General features: G+C 45.4%; 1 protein-coding gene across 4 annotated transcripts in view; it reads right to left on the bottom strand.

The window, feature by feature from the left end:
- The window catches only part of SLC35D2 (solute carrier family 35 member D2), a 207,241-nt gene extending 190,537 nt beyond the window's left edge, over nucleotides 1-16,704 (bottom strand). For 3 of the 4 annotated variants that reach the window (XM_073545946.1, XM_073545948.1, XM_073545947.1), the window contains exons 1-2: nucleotides 16,447-16,704; nucleotides 11,967-12,000 (exon numbers count right to left, since the gene is read on the bottom strand). In XM_073545946.1, the coding sequence (XP_073402047.1) occupies nucleotides 11,967-12,000; nucleotides 16,447-16,565 (153 nt within the window). In that variant the 5' untranslated portion in view covers nucleotides 16,566-16,704. Of the gene's footprint in view, nucleotides 1-974; nucleotides 1,570-11,966; nucleotides 12,001-16,446 lie in introns of those variants that run through there. The other variant, XM_073545950.1, reaches the window with a different exon arrangement.
- Between the last annotated feature and the right edge of the window lie 7,954 nt (nucleotides 16,705-24,658).

Here is a 24,658-nt window from a genome sequence, read left to right as displayed (position 1 = left end):
TGTCACCGGCCGGAACTCAGGAGGTTTTTGGTAGGTGTTATTGTAATATAGAGTTGCCTGATTACATATGTGTCTTTTTGTACTCAGTGTTATGATCATTTATAGGTATGAAATTTGGTGTTAAAATACTCTTTTGCACATAAGCGCCACTGTAATTTACCTAGTCTAAAATATATATTTGAATGAAACTCAAAGCACCATAATATTTGAAATGGGTTTTCCTACGAACAAAGTACATTTTAGTCAGTAGATCTGAACAATAATAATTTTCACTATTAGATGTGTTGAAAAAGTGTTCCTGTGCTGATATAATCTTATAAATGTGCCCCTGCTGTGTAACGGCTGTGTCTGACCGTGCAAGAACATGGTCTGATCATACCACAGCTCCTGGGCAGGGGAGGAAGCAAAGAAGAGTATACGGACAGGACAGCAGGGGATCACAGTGGATTCTTTCTGTGAGATAAAACATTTCATTGTCTGTTAAAAACATGTTTTACCTTACAGAAAGAAATAGCTGCGATCCCCAGCAGTCCTGTCTGTATACTGTCTTTTGTGTCTTCTCCTGCCCAAGAGATGTGGTATGATCAGACCAGGTTCCTGCATGGTCAGACACAGCCATTACACAGTGCACAGCAGGGGCACATTTAGAAGATTAATTATCTCAGCACAGGAACATTTTTTAACACATCAATTGTGTAACTTATCATTCCAAGATCTATTAATTAAAATGTTCTGTGATCATAGGACAACGACTTTAAGGTTATGGCATTGCATTTCCAGTTGTGCGGCATCACTACCTTAGCATTTATCAGCTCGTTCACATAATGGTTTGAGTATGTACATGTATACATATATACAGTATCTATACACATGCATAAATATGTAGGGTACCGGTGGCAGGCTGGGGCGGAGGGTAGCGTGCTGTGGTATTTAGGAGGTGTGGCTGGTAGGCGGCGGAGGTGTGCTATACTCACAGGAATGGGGGGCGACACGCTTCTTGGCGTCGACAGGCACGAGACAGAGGCAGGAATTGTATTCAACAGGTTTGCTTTTATTGGCCGCCCTCACGACGACCAGAACAAAGCACGACAGATGTTTCACACTGTTATCCTCCTGCAGACAGGCCCGAGTACCTTCACTTGCGACTTTCTCCGTCAGGCGTACTTCGTGGCTCTATCCGCCGTGGCTGCCCTAGGCCAATCCACAATGGCGTTTCACCTTACAAAGTCCACCAATAATCCAGGTCCTCACAGGCCGTCTCTGCCTGTGACCAATGCCCTATAGGGTCACCCCTCATGACCGTTTCCACTGTCCAAAGTCTCTGAGGGGTCTCCTCTGTGTGACAGACTCTCCTAACCTGTGAGCTCCCCTGGCTGACTGAAGCTTCTGGAAGCTTACCTCAGTATTTATTCAGACAGACCAGGTAGCCCCACCCTCTGTCACCTGACAGTCACCTCTGCCCAATCAGAGTCACCTTGACCTCTGGCAGTTATGTAACACTCAAATGACAGTTACATAATCACTGCCATCGGCGCTCTCCAGTGACCTCTGATGGGCAGACTGCCACATGACACCTGCTGTCAATCTCTGTCTCCTATCACAGACAGAACCGTACCCAGCTCAACCTCCCCACAAATACATATATACACACACATATAACTTCTGCTTGGAAAATTACTTATATTCATTTCTATTCATTTGAGGAGTTTAAGCTTTTTTTTCCCCCTCGAAGAGGCTTGGATACACTCCTAGTGGGAAAAAAAGGCTTGTCACTTTCTTGAAATGATACTTTTCTCCTTGTGAAGAAATCCTATAATAGAAAATTCTCATCTATTTGGGCTCAAGTCCATAGATCTCGGTCATATCATAGACTGCAATGCATGGACTGGCTGCGGGTCTCCCAATCGGAGCATCACAGCCTCAAAGAAATATATAAAAGTTCTCATGCTCCGAGACCGGCAGCCAGTCCATGCATTGTGGTCTGTGATCGGAAAAAGGTCCACGGACTTCTGCTTGAGCCCTTAGGCTACGTCTTCTTATTGACTCCATCTGCATAGCCAAAAACATTACTACAACTTATTTGCGACTTGTTGGCATGCAGCCATTTTGCAGCATGACCTGGGACCTGTAACCAAAAATCAAACAGGGTTGAAATTTTCCAGTGGACAGTAAAGGTACGTGTACACGTTAAGCATTTGGTGCAAAAATTTCCGGACCATTTCTGCGTCTCTTGGTAGGAAAAATGCAATGTAAAATATATGCGTTTTTGCCATTTTTTTTTTACATGCGTTTTTGGAGCAGATGTTTCTCCACTCATTAGTATGGATAAAATCTGCAGCAAAAACACTGAAAGAAGTGAAGTGCTGCAGATTTAATTCTGCACTAAATCCGCAAGTCAAAAATAAGCAATATGTGCCAGAGACTTCAGGATTCTCCTTCACTTTGCTGACATCAGGAAACTCTTCAGGTTTTGTGACAAACAACATGTGCACAGGCCCTAATATTAGGTAGTAGCGCGACCTCACTGACGATCAGAAGGTTTGATGTCGTAATGAAGCTCCATGATCTTCATGCCACTATGCAGCCCTAGCCTACTTCCAGCAGATCTTAGAATACAACTTCCCTTTTTTAGTAGAATATAATCCTTTGCGTTGCATCCAGTGAGTCTGTAGATTTAACAGTTAATTTATATGAGAACTTCTTGTTTTTTGCAATGTTTAGAAGAGAATTTAGGGTATGTTAGCATACATTGCTGCTGATTTTTCTGCAGCATATCTGCGTTACATGTAGACAGGGCCGGTTCTAGCAAAGTGGGGCCCTAGGCAAAGTTTAACCCCTTCCTGACATCCGACGTACTCTCCCGTCCATGGGACCCGGGCCCCTACGCCCATGGACGGGATAGTACGTCTACCGCGATCAGCGGCACCCACGTGGTGAGCGCCGCTAATCGCGGCCGGGTGTCAGCTGATTATCACAGCTGACACCCGGCACAATGTGTCAGGGGCGGTCACGGACCGCCCCCGACACGTTAACCCCTTGCACACCACGATCAAACATGATCGCGGTGTACCGGAGTTTAAAGGGAAGCATCGGCAGGGAGGGGGCTCCCTCCGTGCTTCCCTGAGCCCCCCACGGCAGCGCAATGTGCAGCGCTGCTGCCGGGGGCTCCTTTCCTGCAGGCCCCCGAATCCAAGATGGCGACGGGGGCCTGCAGGAAGCTGGCTTCCTCAGTGCCTGCAAAGCGCAGGCATGAGGAAGCCTTCTGCACTGCCTGTGACAGATCGCTGATCTGTCACAGTGATCTGTGATGTGACAGATCAGCGATCTGTCACAGAACAGTGATGTCCCACCTGGGACTATTTAATAAAGTAAAAAAAAAATAAAAATAAAGTGTTAAAATAATTTAAAAAAAATCGCCAAATAAATTACAAAAAAAAAAAAATATTCCCGAAAATAAATCCATTTTTTGAAAATAAAAAAAAAACAATAAAAGTACACATATTAGCTATCGCCGCGTCCGTAACGACCCGCCCTATAAAACTGTCCCATTAGTTAACCCCTTTAGCGAACCCCTTAAAAAATAAAAATAAAAAGCGAAGCAAAAAATAATGATTTATTATCATACCGCCAAACAAAAAGTGTAATAACGCGCGATCAAAAAGACGCATATAAATATCCATGGTACCGCTGAAAACGTCATCTTGTCCCGGAAAAAACGAGCCACCACACAGCATCATCAGCGAAAAAATAAAAAAGTTATAGCTCGCAGAATAAAGCGATGCAAAAATAATTATTTTTTATATAAAATAGTTTTCATTGCATAAAACCGACAAAACATAAAAAAACGACCTAAATGAGGTATCGCTGTAACCGTACTGACCCGAAGAATAAAACCGCTTTATCTATTTTACCGCACGTGGAACGGTGTAAACGCACCCCCCCCCAAAAGAAATTCATGAAACGCTGGTTTTTGTTCATTCTGCGTCCAAAAATCGGAATAAAAAGCGATCAAAAAATGTCACGTGCCCGAAAATGGTACCAATAAAAACGTCAACTCGTCCCGTAAAAAATAAGACCTCACAAGACTCGGTGGATCAAAATACGGAAAAATTATAGCTCTCAATATGTGGTGATGCAAAAACTATTTTTACAATAAAAAGCGTCTTTTAGCGTGCGACAGCCGCCAAACATAAAAACCGCCATAAATAGTAAATCAAACCCCCCCGTTATCACCCCCTTAGTTAGGGAAAAATAATAAAATAAAAAAAATGTATTTATTTCCATTTTTCCATTAGGGTTAGGGTTAGGGTAGGGTTAGGGTTAGGGTTAGGGCTAGGGCTAGGGTTAGGGTTAGGGCTAGGGCTAGGGTTAGGGCTAGGGTTAGGGTTAGGGCTAGGGTTAGGGCTAGGGCTGAGATTAGGGTTAGGGGTGTGTTGGGGTTCGGGTTGGAGTTAGAATTGGGGGTTTCCACTGTTTGGGCACATCAGGGGCTCTCCAAATGCAACATGGCGTCTGATTTCAATTCCAGTCAATTCTGAGTTGAAAAAGTCAAATGGTGCTCCTTCCCTTCCAAGCTCTGACATGCGCCCAAACAGTGTTTTACCCCCACATGTAGGGTATCAGCCTACTCAGGACAAATTGCAAAACAATTTTTGGGGTCCAATTTCTCCTGTTACCCTTAGGAAAATAAAAAATTGGGGGCAAAAATATCATTTTTGTGGAAAAAAATGATTTTTTTATTTTCACGTCCGAGCGTTATAAAATTCTGTGAAGCACTTGGGGGTTCAAAGTGCTCACCACACATCTAGATAAGTTCCGTGGGGGGTCTAGTGTCCAAAATGGGGTCACTTATGGGGAGTTTCAATAGTTTAGGTACATCAGGGGCTCTCCAAATGCACATGACACCCGCAGACCATTCCATCAAAGTCTGCATTCCAAAACGTCACTACTTCCCTTCCGAGCCCCGACGTGTGTCCATACAGTAGTTTTCTCCTACATATGGGGTGTCAGCGTACTCATGACAAATTGGACAACAAATCTTTTGGGGTCCAATTTCTCCTGTTACCCTTGGGAAAATGAAAAAATTGGGGACTAATTGATCATGTTTGTGGAAAAAATACGATTTTTTTATTTTCATGTCCGGGCATTATAAACTTCTGTGAAGCCCTTGGGGGTTCAAAGTGCTCACCACACATCTAGATAAGTTCCTTAGGGGGTCTCGTTTCCAAAATGGGGTCATTTGTGGGGGGTTTCCACTGTTTAGGTACATTAGGGGCTCTCCAAATGCAACATGACACCCGCAGAACATTCCCTCAAAGTCTGCATTCCAAAACGTCACTACTTCCCTTCCGAGCCCCGACGTGTGTCCATACAGTAGTTTTCTCCCACATATGGGGCGTCAGCGTACTCAGGACAAATTGGACAACAACTTTTGGGGTTCAATTTCTCCTGTTACCCTTGGGAAAATAAAAAAATTGGGGACTAATTGATCATGTTTGTGGAAAAAATATGATTTTTTTATTTTCACGCCCGGGCGTTATAAACTTCTGTGAAGCACTGGGGGGTTCAAAGTTTTCACCACACATCTAGATAAGTTCCTTAGGGGGTCTAGTTTACAAAATGGTGTCATTTGTGGGGGGTTTCCACTGTTTAGGTACATCAGGGGTTTTCCAATCGCGACATGGTGTCCGATCTCAATTCCAGCCAAAAACGTCAAATGGCGCTGCTTCCCTTCCGAGCTCTGCCATGCGCCCAAATAGTGGTTTACCCCCACATGTGGGGTATCAGCGTACTCAGGACAAATTGCACAATAACTTTTAGGGTCCTGTTACCCTTGGAAAAATAAGAATTGAGGGTGAAAAGATCATTTTTGTGGAAAAAATATGATTTTTTAATTGTACGGCTTTATGTTATAAACTTCTGTGAAGCCCTTGGGGGTTGAAAGTTCTCACCACACATCTAGATAAGTTCCTTAGGGGGTCTAGTTTCCAAAATGGTGTCATTTGTGGGGGGTTTCCACTGTTTTGGTACATCAGGGGTTTTCCAATCGCGACATGATGTCCGATCTCAATTCCAGCCAAAAACGTCAAATGGCGCTGCTTCCCTTCCGAGCTCTGCCATGCGCCCCAATAGTGGTTTACCCCCACATGTGGGGTATCAGCGTACTCAGGACAAATTGCACAATAACTTTTAGGGTCCTGTTACCCTTGGGAAAATAAAAATTGGGGTGAAAAGATCATTTTTGTGGAAAAAATATGATTTTTTAATTGTACTGCTGTACATTATAAACTTCTGTAAAGCCCTTGTGGGTTCAAAGTTCTCACCACATATCTAGATAAGTTCCTTAGGGGGTCTAGTTTCCAAAATGGGGTCACTTGTGGGGGGTTTCTACTGTTTAGGTACATCAGGGACTCTCCAAACGTGACATGGCGTCCGATCTGAATTCCAGACAATTTTGCATTGAAAAAGTCAAACGGCGCTCCTTCCATTCTGAGCTCTGCCATGCGCCGAAACAGTCCCCCCCCCCACATATCAGGTATCAGCGTACTCAGGACAAATTGCACAATTACTTTTGCAGTCCAATTTCTCCTGTTACCCTTGGTAAAATAAAAAAAATTGAACCTGAAGTACTTTTTTTGTGAAAAAAAGTTAAATGTTCATTTTTTTTTTAAATATTCAAAAAAATTCCTATGACGCACCTAAAGGGTTAATAAACTTCTGAATGTGGTTTTGAGCACCTTAAGGGGTGCAGTTTTTAGAATGGTGTCACTTTTGGGTATTTTCTATCATATAGACCCCTCATAGTGGCTTCAAATGTGATGTGGTCCGTAAAAATAAAATGGTGTTGTAAAAATGAGAAATCGCTGGTCAACTTTTAACCCTTATAACTTCCTAACAAAAAAAAAACAAAAAAAATTTTGGTTCCAAAATTGTGCTGATGTAAAGTAAACATGTGGGAAATGTTAGTTATCAAGTTTTTTGGGTGCCATATCTCTGTGATTTAAGGGCATAAAAATTCAAAGTTGGAAAATTGCGAAATTTTCAAAATTCTCGCCAAATTTCCGTTTTTCTCACAAATAAACGCAAGTTATTTGAATGAAATGTTACCACTAACATGAAGTACAATATGTCACGAGAAAACAATGTCAGAATCACCGGGATCCATGGAAGCGTTCCAGAGTTATGACCTCATAAAGTTACAGTGGTCAGAATTGTAAAAATTGGCCCGTTCATGAACGTGCAAACCACCCTTGGGGGTGAAGGGGTTAAAATGCGGCCCCAAATGCTAACATATTGCACATCACACAGAACCATTTTGATTGTATTTACATGCACTGAGTTCAGGACACTAAATGAGTGTGATCGACAATATTGAAGTCATTCAACACTTGTTTCCCGGACTCTTTCCACCGTCTGAGACAGAATTATTGGGATTCAGAACAATCACTAATGGATCAATCTGTCCCCATACAGTATCAGGTTATCAGCAGCACATCTACAGTTTACACCCCATAGTCTTCCATATTGTATAATACACTCCCTATAGTCCTCCATATAATATAATGTGCCCCATAGTCCTCCATATAGTATAATACACTCCTCATACTGCTCCATATAGTATAATGCACCACCATAGTCATCCATGTAGTACAATTCTGTTAGGAGTCAGGTTCCTGCGTCTGCTCTGCAGGAATCCAGACCCTTACATTCTGCGGTCTCTTGCTCTTTATCTACCGCAGAGGAGATTGCCTTGCAGAAAATCTCTCCAGGGGCTAAGCCCCTCTGTCCTCCTACTGAGCATGCTCATGAAACGGTTTCCCATTGGAGATCGGGAGTCATGTGCTCAGGTCCTGCTCCAGATCTCATTGGTTCATCTCTGAGATCTGGAAGCTTCCGGAAGGTCCCGGCTGCTATAAAAGGCGCGCATGGCTGTTCTGCCATGCGCTAGTATAGACTATACTGCTATGTGTGAATGGTGCCGGATGTATGATTCTGGTGACTGACTTATTATGAAACCCCTTCCCTCTGATATTACGCATGTGGTTAGGGAATTAGTTCAGTAGTCTGTGCCAGTCTGTGGCAAGCCTTAGGCCACTGTGCACACCGCACCTCTGCGCTAGCATCCGACATAGCGCCTGCTTTGCAGCTGTGTCGTCCAGCGGCAGTGTCCTGTGCCTTGCTGCAGTTGCAGCCCTTCTTGGCGTTCGCAGTAGCGACGCCGCACACACGGTAGGTCTAGACAGACGCAGCCCCTCTGTCTTAGTTCCTGCTCCTGTGACCTTATACTGTGTGTGCATTTACCTGAGGCCTGTGACTCTAACAGGCTCAGCCTTTTTGTATGTTTTTGTTGCGGCGCCTCTGTGTGTGAACAGAGCCCGCTCTGCGCACTTCGGGTGAAGTCGAACCCGTGCGCATTATATCGCCATATTGCTCGTCTTCCATTACTCAGCAGCGGTTGTAACACCTACTGCACGGTGGACCTCGAGTGGCGAACGCACTTTATTATTATTTTTATTTAGTGCGTTCCGCCGTTCCTAACATTATACTAGCACCAGGGTCTGGCTAGTGATGACAGATCAGCAGCAACTCCTTCAGTGCATTAGCCAGCTAGAGGGCCGGTTGGCTACTCTTGAGAGTGTTATCGCAGCAGCGAAGTCTTCGGAGGCTGCTGTACAGGCGATCGCAGAGGCCGTTTCTTGTATGTCCACGTCCTCCCACGTGCCGACAGTTACCTGCCTCCCGTTGCCCGATAAATCTTCTGGCGATGGCGCCTCCTGTAGGGGTTTCTTCAGCCAGTGCTCTATCCAGCTGGAGTTACTGGCTGCACGATTCCCTACGGAGCGGGCCAAGGTGGGGTTTATTATTTCCCTTCTGTCGGGCAAGGCGTTGGAGTGGGTTACGCCACTATGGGAGCGTGGTGACCCAGAGGTTCGGACCGCTGCTCAGTTTTTAACAGCTATTAAGCAGGTCTTCCTGGGACCACGGGTCACGCACAACACCTCTCTACAGCTACTGGCTTTGACTCAGGGATCCCTCTCGGTTAGTCAGTATGCCGTTCGTTTTCGGACACTGGCTTCCGAGCTGGAGTGGTCTGACAAAGCCCTCATCCCTGTGTTTTGGAGAGGTTTCGCTGAGCATATTAAGGATGCTCTTTCTACCAGAGAGGTTCCTGCAAGTCTGGAGGAGCTGACTGCCATTGCCACCCATATTGATCTCCATTTTTCAGAGCGCGGGATGGAGCGTGCTCAATCCAGATGGAAGGTTACTCCGGCTCCCAACCTCTTTGAACCTCTGGAATCACCCGAGCCAGAGTGTTAACTCCCAGGGCCCATGGAGGTGTCTCGCACCAGTCTCGAGGCACGTTCGACACTAAGTTCCACTTGCGGCTGCCACTGTCAGCACTCTGTTCACCAGGATAACTAGGCCCCGCAATGGCCAAACTCTGTGCCGCTGGGCAAGACCTTTGTCCCCCCTCGCCTTCGGCCGAAGGTCCTCGCGTGGGCACACGCGTCCAGGGCGGGTGGTCACTGTGGCTACATGCAGACCACAAAACTCCTGGAAGGGTCATATTGGTGGCCGCACAGGGCTCGGGACATTAAGAAATATATTCAGGCATGCGCCTTGTGTGCTCGGGTAAGCTTCCTTAAACAGAGAGTGGAGAAGTTGGCCGACACACCGCGGCGTCCCACTTCAACTTATGCTCCGGGCGGTTTTGCCGCTCCCATTGTCTCCCATGTGTCCCTTCTTAAACCTGGTGATCTTGCCGCCTCTGATACCTTCCACGTGTCCCGGTTTTCCGTGTCACCTACAAGGACATCAGACATGCCTTCGAACGAGTCTGAGGCCTATGCCTCTGATGGGCACAGGGTGGTGGATTGGAAGGCTCAGAGAGGGAATTAGTTCAGTAGTCTGCACCAGTTTGTGGCAAGCCTTAGGCCACTGTGCACGCCGCACCTCTGCGCTAGCGTCCGACATAGCGCCTGCTTTGCAGCTGTGTTGTCCAGCGGCAGTGTCCTGCGCCACGTTGCAGTTGCAGCCCTTCTTGGCGTTCGCAGTAGCGACACCGCACACACGGTAGCTCTAGACGGACGCAGCCCCTCTGTCTTAGTTCCTGCTCTTGTGACCTTATACCGTGTGTGCATTTACCTGAGGCCTGTGACTCTAACAGGCTCAGCCTTTTTGTATGTTTTTGTTGCGGCACCTCTGTGTGTGAACAGAGCCCGCTCTGCGCACTTCAGGTGAAGTTGAACCCATGCGCATTATATCACCATATTGCTCATCTGCCATTACTCAGCAGCGGTTGTAACACCTACTGCACGGTGGACCCCGAGCGGCAAACGCATTTTATTATTATTTTTATTTAGTGCGTTCCGCCTTTCCTAACACAATTCACTTACCATAGTATAATGCACCCCATAGTTCTTCATATAATGTATTCCCCATAGTCCTCGATACAGTATAATGCAGCCCACATATAGCATAATGCAGCCACCCCACAGAGTATAATGTAGCCCTGCCATACAATATAATGTAACCCCCATAGAATATAATGCAGCCACCCCTTAGAGCATAATGCAGCTACCCCACAGAGTATAATGTAAACCCCCCCCATAGAATTAATGGCAACCCCCTCATAGAGTATAATGCAGCCCCGCCATAGAATACAATTTAGCCCTCCTCATATAAAGTAGTATAATGCAGCCTCCATAGAATATAATGTAGCCCCCTCATAAAGTATAATAAAGCCCCCATAGAATACAATGTAGCCTCCTCATAGAGTATAATGTAGCCTCCTCATATAATATAATGTATCCCCCTCATAGAGTATGGTGCAATCACCCCCCAAAGAATAAATATAATACAGCCCCCCATAGAATATAATGTAGCCTCAAATAGAATATAATACAGCCCACCTCCCCATAGAATATAATGTAACCCCCCCATATTATATAACACAGCCTCCCTCATAAAATATAATGTAAAATGTACCCCCCTTGGTATATAACACAGCCGCATATTATATAGCCAAGCCCCACATGGTATATTGCCCAGCCCCACATGGCATATAGCCCACCATGGTATATAGCACAGCCCACCATGGTATATAACACATTACCACACTGTATATAGCACAGCCCCACACGGTATATTGCACAGCCACACACGGTATATAGCACAGTACCACCATGGTATATAGCACAGTACCACATGGTATATAGCACAGCCCACCATGGTATATAGCACAGCCCACCATGGTATATAGCACAGCGCAACATTGTATATAGCACAGCGCAACATGGTATATAACCTAGCATGGTAAATAGCCCAGCACACCACATGGTATATACCCCAGCACCACATGATATATAGCCCAGCATAGTATATAGCCCAGCACACCACATGATATATAGCCCAGCATAGTATATAGCCCAGCACACCAAATGGTATACAGCCCAGCACCACATGGTATATAGCCCAGCCACACATGGTATCTAGCCCAGCATAGTATATAGTCCAGCACACCACATGGTATAAAGCCCAGCATAGTATATAGCCCAGCACCACATGGTATATAGCCCACCCACACATGGTATATAGCCACACATGGTATATAGCCCAGCATAGTATATAGCCCAGCACACCACATGGTATACAGCCCAACACCACATGGTATATAGCCCAGCTATACATGGTATATAGCCCAGCATAGTATATAGCCCAGCACCACATGGTATATAGCCCAGCCACACATGGTATATAGCCCAGTATAGTATATAGCCCAGCACACCACATGGTATACAGCCCAGCACCACATGGTATATGGCCCCACAGTCCAGTCCTCTGATATATTTAAGAAACCTCATCTACTTTATTATGCTGCTGATTTTCCAGTTGTATGATCATGACTACACTTGATGTTCTGGGCTTGTTGTACTGTCAGATTATTTTTTCATTTGTAGACCTACCTGTCCAACTCCGAGAAATGTGGAAGATGGAAACCTTAATTTAAAAAAAACAAAAAAACAAGTTTATAATGGGGAATATACAGTATTTATAAATGAAATAAAAATCAATGGATATTGCCAGTTTCGGATTAAACACATCAGTTTGTCACTAATACAAATACTCTTATTTTAAAGCATCATGTCAGTGATTTTTTTCTGGTATGTAAAAACACAGACAGGTATTCATCAGTGTTTGCTAGTTTTTATAATCAGTGGGTTTTTGGATTTTTTCACTGATAAAAAAAATAAATTGCAAAGCTTCTTGTATCCTTTACAATGTTACTCACGGACAGCAGACAGACTGCACGCTGATGCCATCCATGGGCAATTTTGATCAGTGACTCAGATAAAAATGAAATAGGTCTCTGTGATTTTTCCAGACCACTTGGTTCGAAAAAAACCCCAGCATCTGTACAGCCCCATAGACTATCAAGTGTATGTATTCTCTCTGTAAAAAGCGAAGAAAGAACAAGTACTCACAGACAACTGAATAATGCCTTAGTATTTCTCAAATAACTAAGTTCTTCTAAGGCATAGGCAATATTTTAACTTGAATCAATTGGATCATAAAGTGGAGTCTCTCTCAGGACACCCCGAAGATGATGTGAGCAGGACCGCCATCAGGGCATTACTGCACTTAATGGCGTATGGGGCCTGGTGAGCAGAGGGCAACAGATAACAGCCGCCAGCCAATCACAGGCCGGCAGCTGATGTTAGCTTACATGACACCAGTGTATGACATCACTGCCATATCCCAGGACGTCCACGCCTCAGAGAGGACATTGCTGGATCTCAGTCAGGTAAGGAGAAACTTTTTTTGTAAAGCCGCACCTTGGGGGCACTGTGGAGAGACAATGGGGCAGTATGGAGAGACATGGGGCAGTATGGAGAGACATGGGGCAGTATGGAGAGACACTGGGGCAAGGTGGAGAGACATGGCGCCAGGAGTGAGACAAGTTGGGTCCAGAATGGAGTACATATGGCAGCAGGATGAAGGACATTATTACTGTAGGGGCTAATTATGGGATATTATTACTGCTGTGATATATTTTATATTTGAAGATACTGCTTTCAGTGTGAAGGGCGGGTCCTGTTATTGTGCATAGCGACATTGTCGCTTTTTATCTTCATCTGGCGTAGAGTAGAAGTTGGGGAAAAATTACAAAATGTGTTCTAGATAACAGTGTTATTTTCTGCAGAGACAGGTCCTGGCTAGAAGAAGTAATGGCGGTCTGCGCTAGATAAAGATGAAGGACTTCAATTGGTGAGGTCACCAGTGAGTCAGTGTGTTACCTGTACACTGACACTATACACTAGCATGTAGATAAAGAAATGTGAATGGCTCACAGCTGCATAGCTCTGAGGACACAAGGCTCATTAAAACTCCAGGGACATGGGTGCCGATCAGCATAGATAGGGCCAACATCCAAATTCACCATGTAGGACAAAGAGCATGGCACTCACCATCCCCAAAAAGTGTCCTTTATTGTAGATACATATAAAACAGGCAGGGAGGCTTTCAAGTGGAAAATGCATCGGACGACGGCCGTTTCGTGCTGAATTTGCGCTTCTACGGGTAACCCGAAGAAGTGCAAATTCAGCGCAAAACGGCCATTGTCTGGTCCGTTTTCCACTTCAAAGCCTCCCTGCATCTGTTTTATATGTATCTACAATAAAGGACACTTTTTGCCGATGGCGAGTGCCATGCTCTTTTTTTCTACATGGTGAATTTGGATGTTGACACTATACAATGTATATGATATACAGAGCTCTTGTGTATTCCACTGGTGATACCTGTATTACCTGTACACTGACACTATATACAGAGCTCCTATGTATAATGCTACCAGTGATCCTTGTAATATCTGTACACTGACACTATATAGAGAACTCATGTGTATAATGTCACTGGTGATCACTGTATTACCTGTACACTGACACTTTATAAAGAGCTCCTGTGTAGAAAGTCACTGGTGATCCCTGTAAACTGACACCCCAGACACTATACACTGTGTACTATGTACAAAGCTCCTGTGTATAATGTGCTAGGCGTCGGATTTCTGCATTTTCCTCCGCAGGGATCCAGACCCTCACATTCTGCAGTTTCCTGCTGTTTATCTACTGCAGAGAAGATTGCCTTGCAGCAAATCTCTCCTGAGGCTAAGTCCTTCTGTCCTCCTACTGAGCATGCTCATTGGACGATCTCCCATTGGAGATCGGGAGTCATGTGCTCAGGTCCCGCTCCAGATCTCATTGGTCCATCTCAGAGATCTGGAAGCTTGCGGAAGGTCCTGGCTGCTATAAAAGGCGCGCATGGCTGTTCTGCCATGCGCTAGTATAGACTTACTTGCTGCTGTGTGTATGAGGATGGATGTATGATTCTGGTGAATGACTCATTAAACCCCTTCCCTCTGATATTACGCATGTGGCTAGGGACTGAATTAGAATCAGCGATAGCGCTCCTCTGCTGCAACATCCACAGCTGCTAGCGTCCGACATTGCGCTTGCGCCTTAGCCTTGTCGTTTAGCAGCAGTGTCCACGCCACGCTGCAGTAGCAGCCCCCTTTGCGTCCGCAGTTGCGACGCTCCGCACACGGTAGGTCTAGACGGACGTAGTGCTGCCTTCTTGGGCTACTCCTGTGACCTGATACCGTGTGTGCGTTTTTACTGAGTACTGTGACCTCAACAGGCACAGTCTTTTGTGTTTGTACTTATTTGGCATCTCTGCGAATTAACTGAGATTGCTCTGCGCTCCTGGGTGAAGTTTAACCCTGTGTGCATTTTCGCCATATTGCTCCTGCCACCACTTAGCAGCGGTTATATCACCTACTGCAGGGTGAACCCCGAGCGGCGAACGCACTTTATTATTATCTTTATTTAGTGCGTTCCGCCGTTCCTAACATAATGTCACTGGTGATCCCTGTATTACCTTCCCACTGACACTATACACTGTATACTATGTACAGAGATCCTGCATATAATGACACTTATGGTAATATTAGCATTATTTTTTTTATTAACAATCGGTATTGTAGTAGTCTGTCACTATGTGGTGGTAGTGTGTGGTTAGGTCATGTGTGGCGGTATTTGTCCCTTGTATGTGGTATTATTGGTCACTATTTGGTAGTAATATGTGGTCTGTTCAAGGTATGGCAGTATTTATCCCTTGTATATGGTATTATTCATTCACGATTTGGTGGTGATATGTGGTCTGGTCATAGTGTGGTGGCATTTATCCTTGTATGTGGCATTATTTGGGAGCTATGTGGTGGTAATATGTGGTCCGGCCATGGTGTGGCGATATTTGTTCCTTGTATGTGGTATTATTCGGTCACTATGTCGTGGTAATATGTGGTCAGGCAATGATGTGACAGTATTTGTCCCTTATATGTGGTATCATTCAGTCACTATATATTTGTTCCTTGTATGTGGTAATATTAATTCGCTATGTGGTGGAGATATGTGGTCTGATCATGGTGTGGCGGTATTTTTTCCTTGCATGTAGTATTATTCGGTCACTATGTGGTAGTAATATTTGTTCCTTGTATGTGGTATTATTGTTCATTTAAAAAAAGAATGTGACACATTCCCTTAAAGAAACATAAATAAATATACGGTACCTTAAAAGAGTATAGGATATTTTAACAAATGTTTAATTGGCTATACTAGAGTAGAGCCCAGCCAAAAAAAGTACCTTGTCATGGTAGCGGCTTAAAAAAAAGGCTTTTGGCCAAAAACAAAAGCTGATGGCTATATATGTAATCTGGTGTTGGATGGGAACTGATAATGTGTAATTGGTGAGGACTTGGTGCAGAAGTGGAGTTTTTCTATGAGTGGGCAGTGGGACTGTGGAAGGTTCGAGGGTTGAAGGTGGAGCTGGGGTGGAGCCTGTGCTGAGCCTCAAGGGGGCCAGTATGGGGTCCCAAAATTCCTGGTTGCAACCCTGGATGTGAGAACATTTAGTAGACTGTCTCTGGCATACTTGACCAGTCCATATTACGTAATTACTCCTTTCTATCAATCCATATAGTGTAATACTTTTTTTTGCATCTGTTAGACCAACTTAAAGGGGTTTTAACATTTTTTAAAGTCTAAAAAAACTCAAAGTATTCATGAAAAAAAAAACATTAATTTGTTAATTTTTATTGCTATAATGAGTCGGACACAGTATACAGTATATTTCGACAGGTGATAACTCTTGTACAGAAAAAAAATATATGCATCACTTGCTTATTTTCCCATAATCGGGTTTCTTGACTGGTTAACTGCTTACAGATATCGTTCTAGCAATACAAAGTTGTCGGATATATTGGAGCTGGGTGCAATCAGACATTTTCATTTTGTGTAAACCCAGCCTAACCACTTAACAGGTTCCGTAACAACATCGGTTGTCACTTTCTGATTACAGGTGCATTGGCAGATCCCCAAATTACACACTTACTTGTAACTAGTGAGTACAGACTTGTTAACCAGGATAATCAAGAATGAGCTCACTGCATAGAAGACAGCTGAGAGGAGTCGTGCTGGAACAGTGGACACAACTTCTGTTTTGGGAGACATGTTGTTCTGGGTGAAGGTCCAGCTGCCCCAGGACACTGCAATCACTATAGTTCTGGCACAGCCATCCTGGCAACGTAAAGTGACAGCAGGAGCACACAATGTAGTCACCTGGCCCCACCTTTGTAGGACAGGTGCTTGGTATTCTAGAAGGCGGGGGAGTGACTCACTAGGTGTGAGGAAGAGGAGTGATTTTTGTACTGAAAGTAGTACAGCACTAAACACGATCCCTGTGATAATGCTTTTTCATTTTTCACGTTCCCTGCAGTTTGGAATTTTACATTGCTTTTATTATCATGAAACAGATTAGGTGGAACAGTTGTCAGAGAAGAGCAGTTCTTACAAATGTCACATGTGAAACAAGATTGATTGTTACTGGGAAGTTTTCTACCAGGAGGTTGTGTAAAGCCCCTTTCACACATCAGGGTAGGTACAAATTCCGTCTGTGCCCATTGTTGGGAGCATACCCTCGGGGCAGGGTTAGAATGGGACTGAAATTCAGCCCTGGCATTAGAATGCACACAGGCCCACTTCTTGTAACTCCTGCAATTATGCTTTTCTGATAATGGGAACTACAGGGTGTCACTGCTAACTTGTATAGCAAGCAGCCTCTGAATCATGGTCCATTCACAGCAGCTGGGAATTAGAAAATGAACATCTCTATATATAAAAGTGAATGTATGTGTGTGTGTGTGTGTATCACCAACCAATCACGAAGCATCTTTCATTTCACCAGAGCTGTTCAAAAGAAGCTTAGCTGTGATTGGTTGCTATGAGAAACAGTTTTCCTTGCAACCAATCACTTAGCATCTCTCATTTCACCAGAGCTGGTTAAAAGAAGCTGAGCTGTGATTGGTTGCTATGAGCAACAGTTTTCCCACTCCACAACACTTCAGCAGACACTGACCGGGTGGGAGAAATCTAGCATCCCCTGGAACATAAGCTCCCAGCCATTGTCTGCCCCCCAGAAAGGAGCAGAGCACATGACAGAAATGAATCACCCCCCCTCCCGTGGATCATTGGTATGCAAGTTAGAGCAAATCCACTCAGCGTTTTGGTACTGACCCCAGGCCTTTCTTAAAGGGATCTCCGGTATGGAGGGCAGGGCAAATCCATCCAGTGCTTTGGTTCTGACCCCATGCCTCTCTTAAAGGGATCCTCGGTATGGAAGTCAGGGCAATTGCCTTCAAATGCTCTGGCACTGACCCCAGGCTCACTTAAAGGGATCTCCTGTACGGAAGTTAGGGCAAATCCCTCAGCGCTCTGATTCTGACCCCAGGGTTCTATTAAAGGGATCAATGGTATGCAAGTCAGGGCAAATCTATCCAGTGCTCTGGTTCTGATCCCAGGCTTTCTTAAAGGGATTCCAGGTATGGAAGTTAGGGCAAATCCACTCAGCGTTCTGGTTCTGACTCAAGGCCCCTCTTAGGCTAGTTTCACTTTTGCGCTTTTGAGCGCAGTGACGGCTTGCGCACGTCTGCCGCTAAGCCCCGCCCCTGCCGCGCCTCTGCCGGTAGCTCCGCCTACCGGCGCATGACGCTGCATGCGTCCTGCGTCCCCTATCTTTATCACTGGGGCGCAGGCCATGCGCAGTATGCGTTTGGCGTCGCATGCATCCTTTTAACGGTGCACCGGCCAGCGCCAAACGCAACCTGCTGCAGTTTGGTTGCACTCGGCGCACCGTGGAGGGATCCCTGGTATGGAAGTTAGGGCAAATCCAATCTGCACTTTGATACTGACCCCAGTCCTCTCTTAAAAGGATCTCCGGTATGGAAGTCAGGGCAAATCCATCCAGTGCTTTGGTTCTGACCCCATGCCTCTCTTAAAGGGATTCTCGGTATGGAAGTCAGGGCAATTGCCTTCAAATGCTCTGGCACTGACCCCAGGCTCACTTAAAGGGATCTCCTGTACGGAAGTTAGGGCAAATCCCTCAGCGCTCTGATACTGACCCCAGGGTTCTATTAAAGGGATCATTGGTATACAATCAGGGCAAATCCACTCAGCGCTCTGGTTCTGATCCCAGGCTTTCTTAAAGGGATCTCCAGTATGGAAGTTAGGGTAAATCCCTCAGTGCTCTGATTCTCACCCCAGGCTTCTATAAAAGGGATCACTGGTATGGAAGTCAGGGCAAATCCACTCAGCGCTCTGGTTCTGACGCCAGGCCTCTCTTAAAGGGATCCCCGGTATGGAAGTTAGGACCGTTCCACTCAGCGCTCTGGTTCTGATGGGATGATGTGGGATATTAGGGGTAGTAGTCCGGTGGTTATGACGGGATGATGTGGGATATTAGGGGTAGTAGTCCGACAGCTGTGACGGGATGATGTGGGATATTAGTGGTGGTTGTCCAGTGGCTCTGGCTGACAGGATGATGTGGGATATTAGGGGTAGTAGTCCAGTGGCTCTGGGTGACGGGATGATGAGGGATATAAGGGGTAGTAGTCCGGTAGCTCTGGCTGAAGGGATGATGAGGGATATTATAGTGAATGTGGCTATGTGGAGTGGGCGGGGATCTACACTCAGCTTTATATATATAGATATAATCATTATAATTTGTTATAACTAACCGTAGTTAGTTACTATGCCCGGGTAGCGCCGGGCTCTTCAGCTAGTTCTTAATAAAGCACATTCCTCACTACCACCTGCATAAATAGGCCAGCGATCAAACACGAAGTGCTCGTTCGTCAGGTGAGATGATATTTTGCCAGCTTAAAAATTATCGTTTTTGGTAACAAAGCGCCATTTACAGTGGGTGCAGAAAATATTCAGACCCCTTTAAATTTTTCACTCTTTGTTTCATTGCAGCCATTTGGTAAATTCAAAAAAGTTAATTTTTTTCTCATTTATGTACACTCTGCAACCCATCTTGACTAAAAAAAAAATAGAAATGTAGAACTTTTTGCAGGTTTATTAAAAAAAACCTGAAATATCACATGGTCATAAGTATTCAGACCCTTTCGTCAGACACACATATTTAAGTCACATGCAGTCCCTTTTCCTTGTGAGCCTCCTTGAGATGGTTCTACTCCTTCATTGGAGTCCAGCTGTGTGTAATTAAACTGATAGGACTTGATTTGTAAATGTTCTGCCCTCTGATATAGGGCAGTCTCTTTTGTATTACGTGATAGCACCATCTAGTGGTGGCTGAATTTATAGCAGTGTTTTTGATAGCATTATATAGTCTGTGCCTTTAACAGAAGCAATGCAGTATGGGATTGAAGCAGTGCTTGTAGGAAGGAAGCAATGTATTCTGGGATGAAGAAGGGCCATTTTGCTTCTGTGTATATCATAGGATGCACGTGTTTACCTGTCCTCCATCTTAATTCTCCAACTTGAATTCGTTATCCGGTTAAAGCACATATGGTAAGCTCAATCTTTCTTACAATGCAGTGTGCAGAGAGTTTATTAGCTGCATTCAGTAGATGTAATTAGACACCTGTGTTTTTTTCTATGTAGATTGCATCACATTAAATGCTTCCTGTATCTGTGTTAACTGTGTGATCATCTGCCCAATACTTATGCATGTTATTTGTATTCCTTGTAGTTTTACCGTGCATGTTCTATACTCTTCACAAATAAACAAGTTAGACTACAGAGAACAGTCTGCTTATTTTGGAAGACAGAGCTGTGGTTTATACTGTATGCTGGATTGCACATCGTGTCAGCGTGCCTGAAGGCAGAATAGTATAACAGATATGCTATACGCCTGCGACAGTGGCACCAACAGTGTAAGGGACCGCTATCACTCAGACTGCTCTGCATACGGGTACTACAGCAGCCACCATACAGCCACAGGAGACAAACCCAGGGCTCAGTAAAGGACCGCCGGTCGCACGTGGTGATTGCATAGACTTACGGGACCGCTGACACCCACACTGCTCCACATACGGGTATCACAGCAGTCGCCATACAGCCGCAGAACGCAACTGCAGCCCGCCATGAAGTGCTACATCTTTCCCGCCACGCAGAAGCCCGCCATACACAGACTGTTTCCCTCCAATATATTCAGCAGTACTCAGCCAAACGCACAATGTCTCGGAAAAGCACATCCTCACTCAAAACGAGGTCACGAGCAAGCTCTAGCAGATCGTCATTAGCAGAGCTAGCTGCTGTCGCTCGCGCCGAGGCTGAGGCAGCCAAAGCAAGATCTTCCTTTGCCGAACGAGAGATGCATCTAAAGCTAAGACAAGCACAGCACGAGGCAGAGAGAGAGGCTGAAACCGTAAGTTTGTGGGCAGAGAGAGAATCGGAAACCGCACGTTTGCAGGCAAAGAGAGAAGTGGAAACTGCACGTTTGCAAGCAGAGCTAGAGAAACTTGCGGCAGACAAAGAGACAGCTGGTGCAATAGCTAAAGCAGAGGATTTGGAAGCTATGAAAGATCCTGATTCTGAGAGACACAGCAGCATTCTCGGACCAGATCTAGAGCAGCAAGATCCAGCGCAACGTGTCGCAGAGTACGTCCGTCAACAATCCAGCATAGATGACAGCCCTGGTGCATCATATCGATCAGCCCATGCCAATTACCAACGATCCATCCCCAAGCTTCACTACCATAGGCGAGGAGACATCCAGCACAGAGATGTCGACTACAGCTACCGTTCCACTGAAAGGAAGGTACAGCTCCCATCCCGCCTTAAAGAGACACCTTCTTCACCAACAAGGTACTGCACAGTCTATCCGGAGTCACAAGCATCTTAAAGGTATGGTGATGCACCACACACTACAGTGGACATGACTATTACACACCGGCTCGTGCCAGCACTGACGCAGCCATCAAAGACCTTGCAAAGTTCCTTGCCTGCCAAGAATTGGTTACAAAGGGACTTGCACAGTTCACTGACAAACCCGAGAACTATCAGTCATGGCGAACCTCGTTCCGGAACTCCATTCATGGTCTGGACCTTTCTTGTGCTGAGAAGTTAGATCTCCTGGTAAAGTGGCTCGGAAGTGAGTCAGTCGAGCATGCAAAAAGACTGAGAGACATTAATGTAAAGCATCCTCGCATAGCCCTACATAAGGTGTGGGAAAGACTCGATGAATGCTATGGGGCAGTAGAAGTCAAAGAGAATGTTTTATATAAAAGAATTGAGGATTTTCCTAAGATAGGACCTAAAGGTTATTTAAAGCTTAGAGAACTGAGAGATTTGTTGAATGAGTTGCAGGCTGCTCAGCAGGAAGGAGACTTGCCCGGATTGGCATTCTTAGATACCGCTAGGGGTGTCAATCTGATAGTACAGAAACTTCCTTACAACCTACATGAAAAGTGAATTACATGTGGTTCAGAGTATAATCACAATCATAATGTATCATTTCCTCCTTTCAATGTATTTGTTGATTTTGTCACCAAACAATCTAGGATTAGAAATGACCCTAGTTTTGATTTTACTCTGTCGTGTTCCACTGCCACTGGTGTCAAACCCGGTTGTCATGGTTTGAACAGAGTTCTTGCCCTGCACTCACAGGGTTAAGTGTTCGTGGCCTCTTTCTGGATCTGGGAGGGGTATTTATACTCACTCTTTACCAGGGTTCTCTGTCAGCTATACTGTTGTTCTGGTGTGTCTGACCCCTGGTGTGCGTGTATTCTGCGTTGCTTGTTTGCTTCCCGTGTATGACCCGGCCTGTTCCCTCACTCTGTACTCCTTCTCTCACTTTGGTACTATTGTCTTTTCCGGTTCTGACCTCCTGGCTTGGCTATCATTACTACGTTACAGTTTGTCCCTATTGTACCGTCTATTGCCCGTTCTGGTTTTCTGATCCATTGCTACGTCCTGACTATCCATTCTGTCTAACCATTTGGTACTGTATTGCTATCTTGTGCTTTGACCCTGGCTTCATCTGGCTTCTGTCTGTCTATTCCCCTTGGTAACATTGTCCTGTAGTTACCTTTCTAGGAGTTTCCCTTCAGCTCCTAGATCTGTAGAGCTTAGGCCACGCCCCCAGCAGTCATGTGCTTCAGGTCCTGATACTCTGAAGCACGCATCGTCACCGCTGCTGCCCTGCTCCACAGGTATCTTTGAGCACTGTTTTTTACTCAGGGCACCCGCACTGGCTCAGTGAGCAAGTGCAGTGCGCGGCTCCTGACACCGGTAAGACACCCATGGCAGTCCACAAAACTAACAATGATTCCTCAGGCCCTCCTCACAAGGTGAATAAAACCCCTCCAGACGAGAGCAAACCTCAGGATGTCAGTAAATATTGTCCTCTAAACAAGAAACCACATCCTCTACTAAAATGCAGAGCCTCAGGGAGAAGTCTTTAGAGGATCATAAAGGTTTCCTCAAGGAGAACAACATCTGCTTCAAATGTTGTGCCGCAGCCTCTCACTTCGCTAGGACTGTGAAGCTAGCGTGAAATGTGCAGAATGTAGCAGCACGGAGCACAATACAGCCTTGCACCCTGGATCACCTCCACGAGTGTTGTCGCAAGCAGAGGAGCACGATGGGAAGCAGAAGGACACTGACAAAGACACCCCTGAGGTCAGCTCCAAATGTATTGAGATCTGTAGAGGACTCACTAGAGTAAGGTCCTGTTCAAAAATCTGCCTTGTCCAAGTTTATCCCGCAGGTCGCAAGGACAAAGCCTTCAAGATTTATGCAATCCTGGATGACCAAAGTAACAGGTCTCTAGCCAGGTCCATCTTCTTTGACAACTTCAGCATTGTAGGCCCTGGTTCTCCCTACACCCTGAGATCATGTTCAGGTACCGTTGCGACGGCGGGGAGAAAAGCAATCGGATACAAAGTGGAGTCCATAGATGGCCAGAGCTGCCTACCACTAACAACCATCCTGGAGTGCAACCAGATTCCTGACAACAGGTCAGAAATACCTTCACGGGAGGTGGCGACATATCACCCCCATCTAAAGTGTATAGCCCACCTGATACCTGAACTAGATCCAGGAACCCCAATAGCTCTAATTCTGGGAAGAGATATACTACAAGTCCACAAGGCTAGAGAATGTATAAATGGCTCCAGGAATGCTCTGTACGCACAGAGGCACGACCTCAGATGGGTCATCATAGGGGATGTCTGCCTAGGAGGAGCACACAAGCCGGCCTTAGTTGACAGCATGTTTACCAATACTCTTGAAAATGGACGTCCGTCTCTCTTCCAGCCATGTAAGATTAGCTTCCTGGTAAAAGAGTTGCCACACAATGCTCCTCTACCTTGTCCATTAGCTGATCCTTCCTGTGAAGACCACTCATGTGACGGCGACCAAGATCACATAGGGTGCACAGTTTTCACAGAACAAGAGAGGACAACAAGGTAGCAATGTCCATAGAAGACAGATTGCTTTTGGACATCATGGATCGAGAGATGGTAAGAGATGAGTCAAAGAGTTGGATGGCCCCTCTACCATTTAAACCCCAGAGGCAACGCTTAACCACCAGTCAGAAGTCTTGTAAAGGTTGGCACAATTGCAAACACGCATTTACCGCTCCGAACCTGGAAAATGCCAAAAACACGATAATTCGTACCATGCAACGCGAGTGTTACGCCAAAGAAATAGACAACCTCAACAAAGGTCAACCCATTTCTAGAGATGGTGTCTTGAAAAAGTTTGATAAAATAATTGACCAAAACGAGCCTATAGGGATTGGAGGTCGTCTTCAGGAAGCCAAGGTGGAATTCGTGGAAAAACACCCTGTAATAACTCCTGGTCATCACCAGGACTACTCTGCTCATACAGCACCATCATGTTGTGGTGAAACATCAGGGCCGATTGTTTACCGAAGGGAAACTACGAACTGCTGGACTATGGATAGTCGGAGCAAAGAGATGTGTGAGTAAATTCATCTTCAACTGTGTGACTTGTCACAAACTCCACGGCACGACTCAAAGCCCAAAGATGGCCAATCTCCCATCAGACAGACTTAATATAGATCCTCCCTTTACCAACGTCGGCCTGGATGTTTTCGGGCCGTGGTCTGTGGTTGCACGGCACACCAGAAGAGCCCAAGCCAACGCAAAACGCTGGGCAGTTATTTTTATCTGCATGTCCATCAGAGCTGTCCACGAAGAAGTGATTGAATCCATGGACACATCAAGTTTCATAAATGCACTCCGACGTTTCATTGCCATCAAAGGCACCGTGAAACA

This window comes from Dendrobates tinctorius, unplaced genomic scaffold, assembly GCF_039654945.1.
Source record: "Dendrobates tinctorius isolate UK_male_01 unplaced genomic scaffold, ASM3965494v1 ptg000144l, whole genome shotgun sequence".
Lineage (NCBI taxonomy): Eukaryota > Metazoa > Chordata > Amphibia > Anura > Dendrobatidae > Dendrobates > Dendrobates tinctorius.
This window is presented reverse-complemented; position numbering and strand designations above follow the sequence as displayed.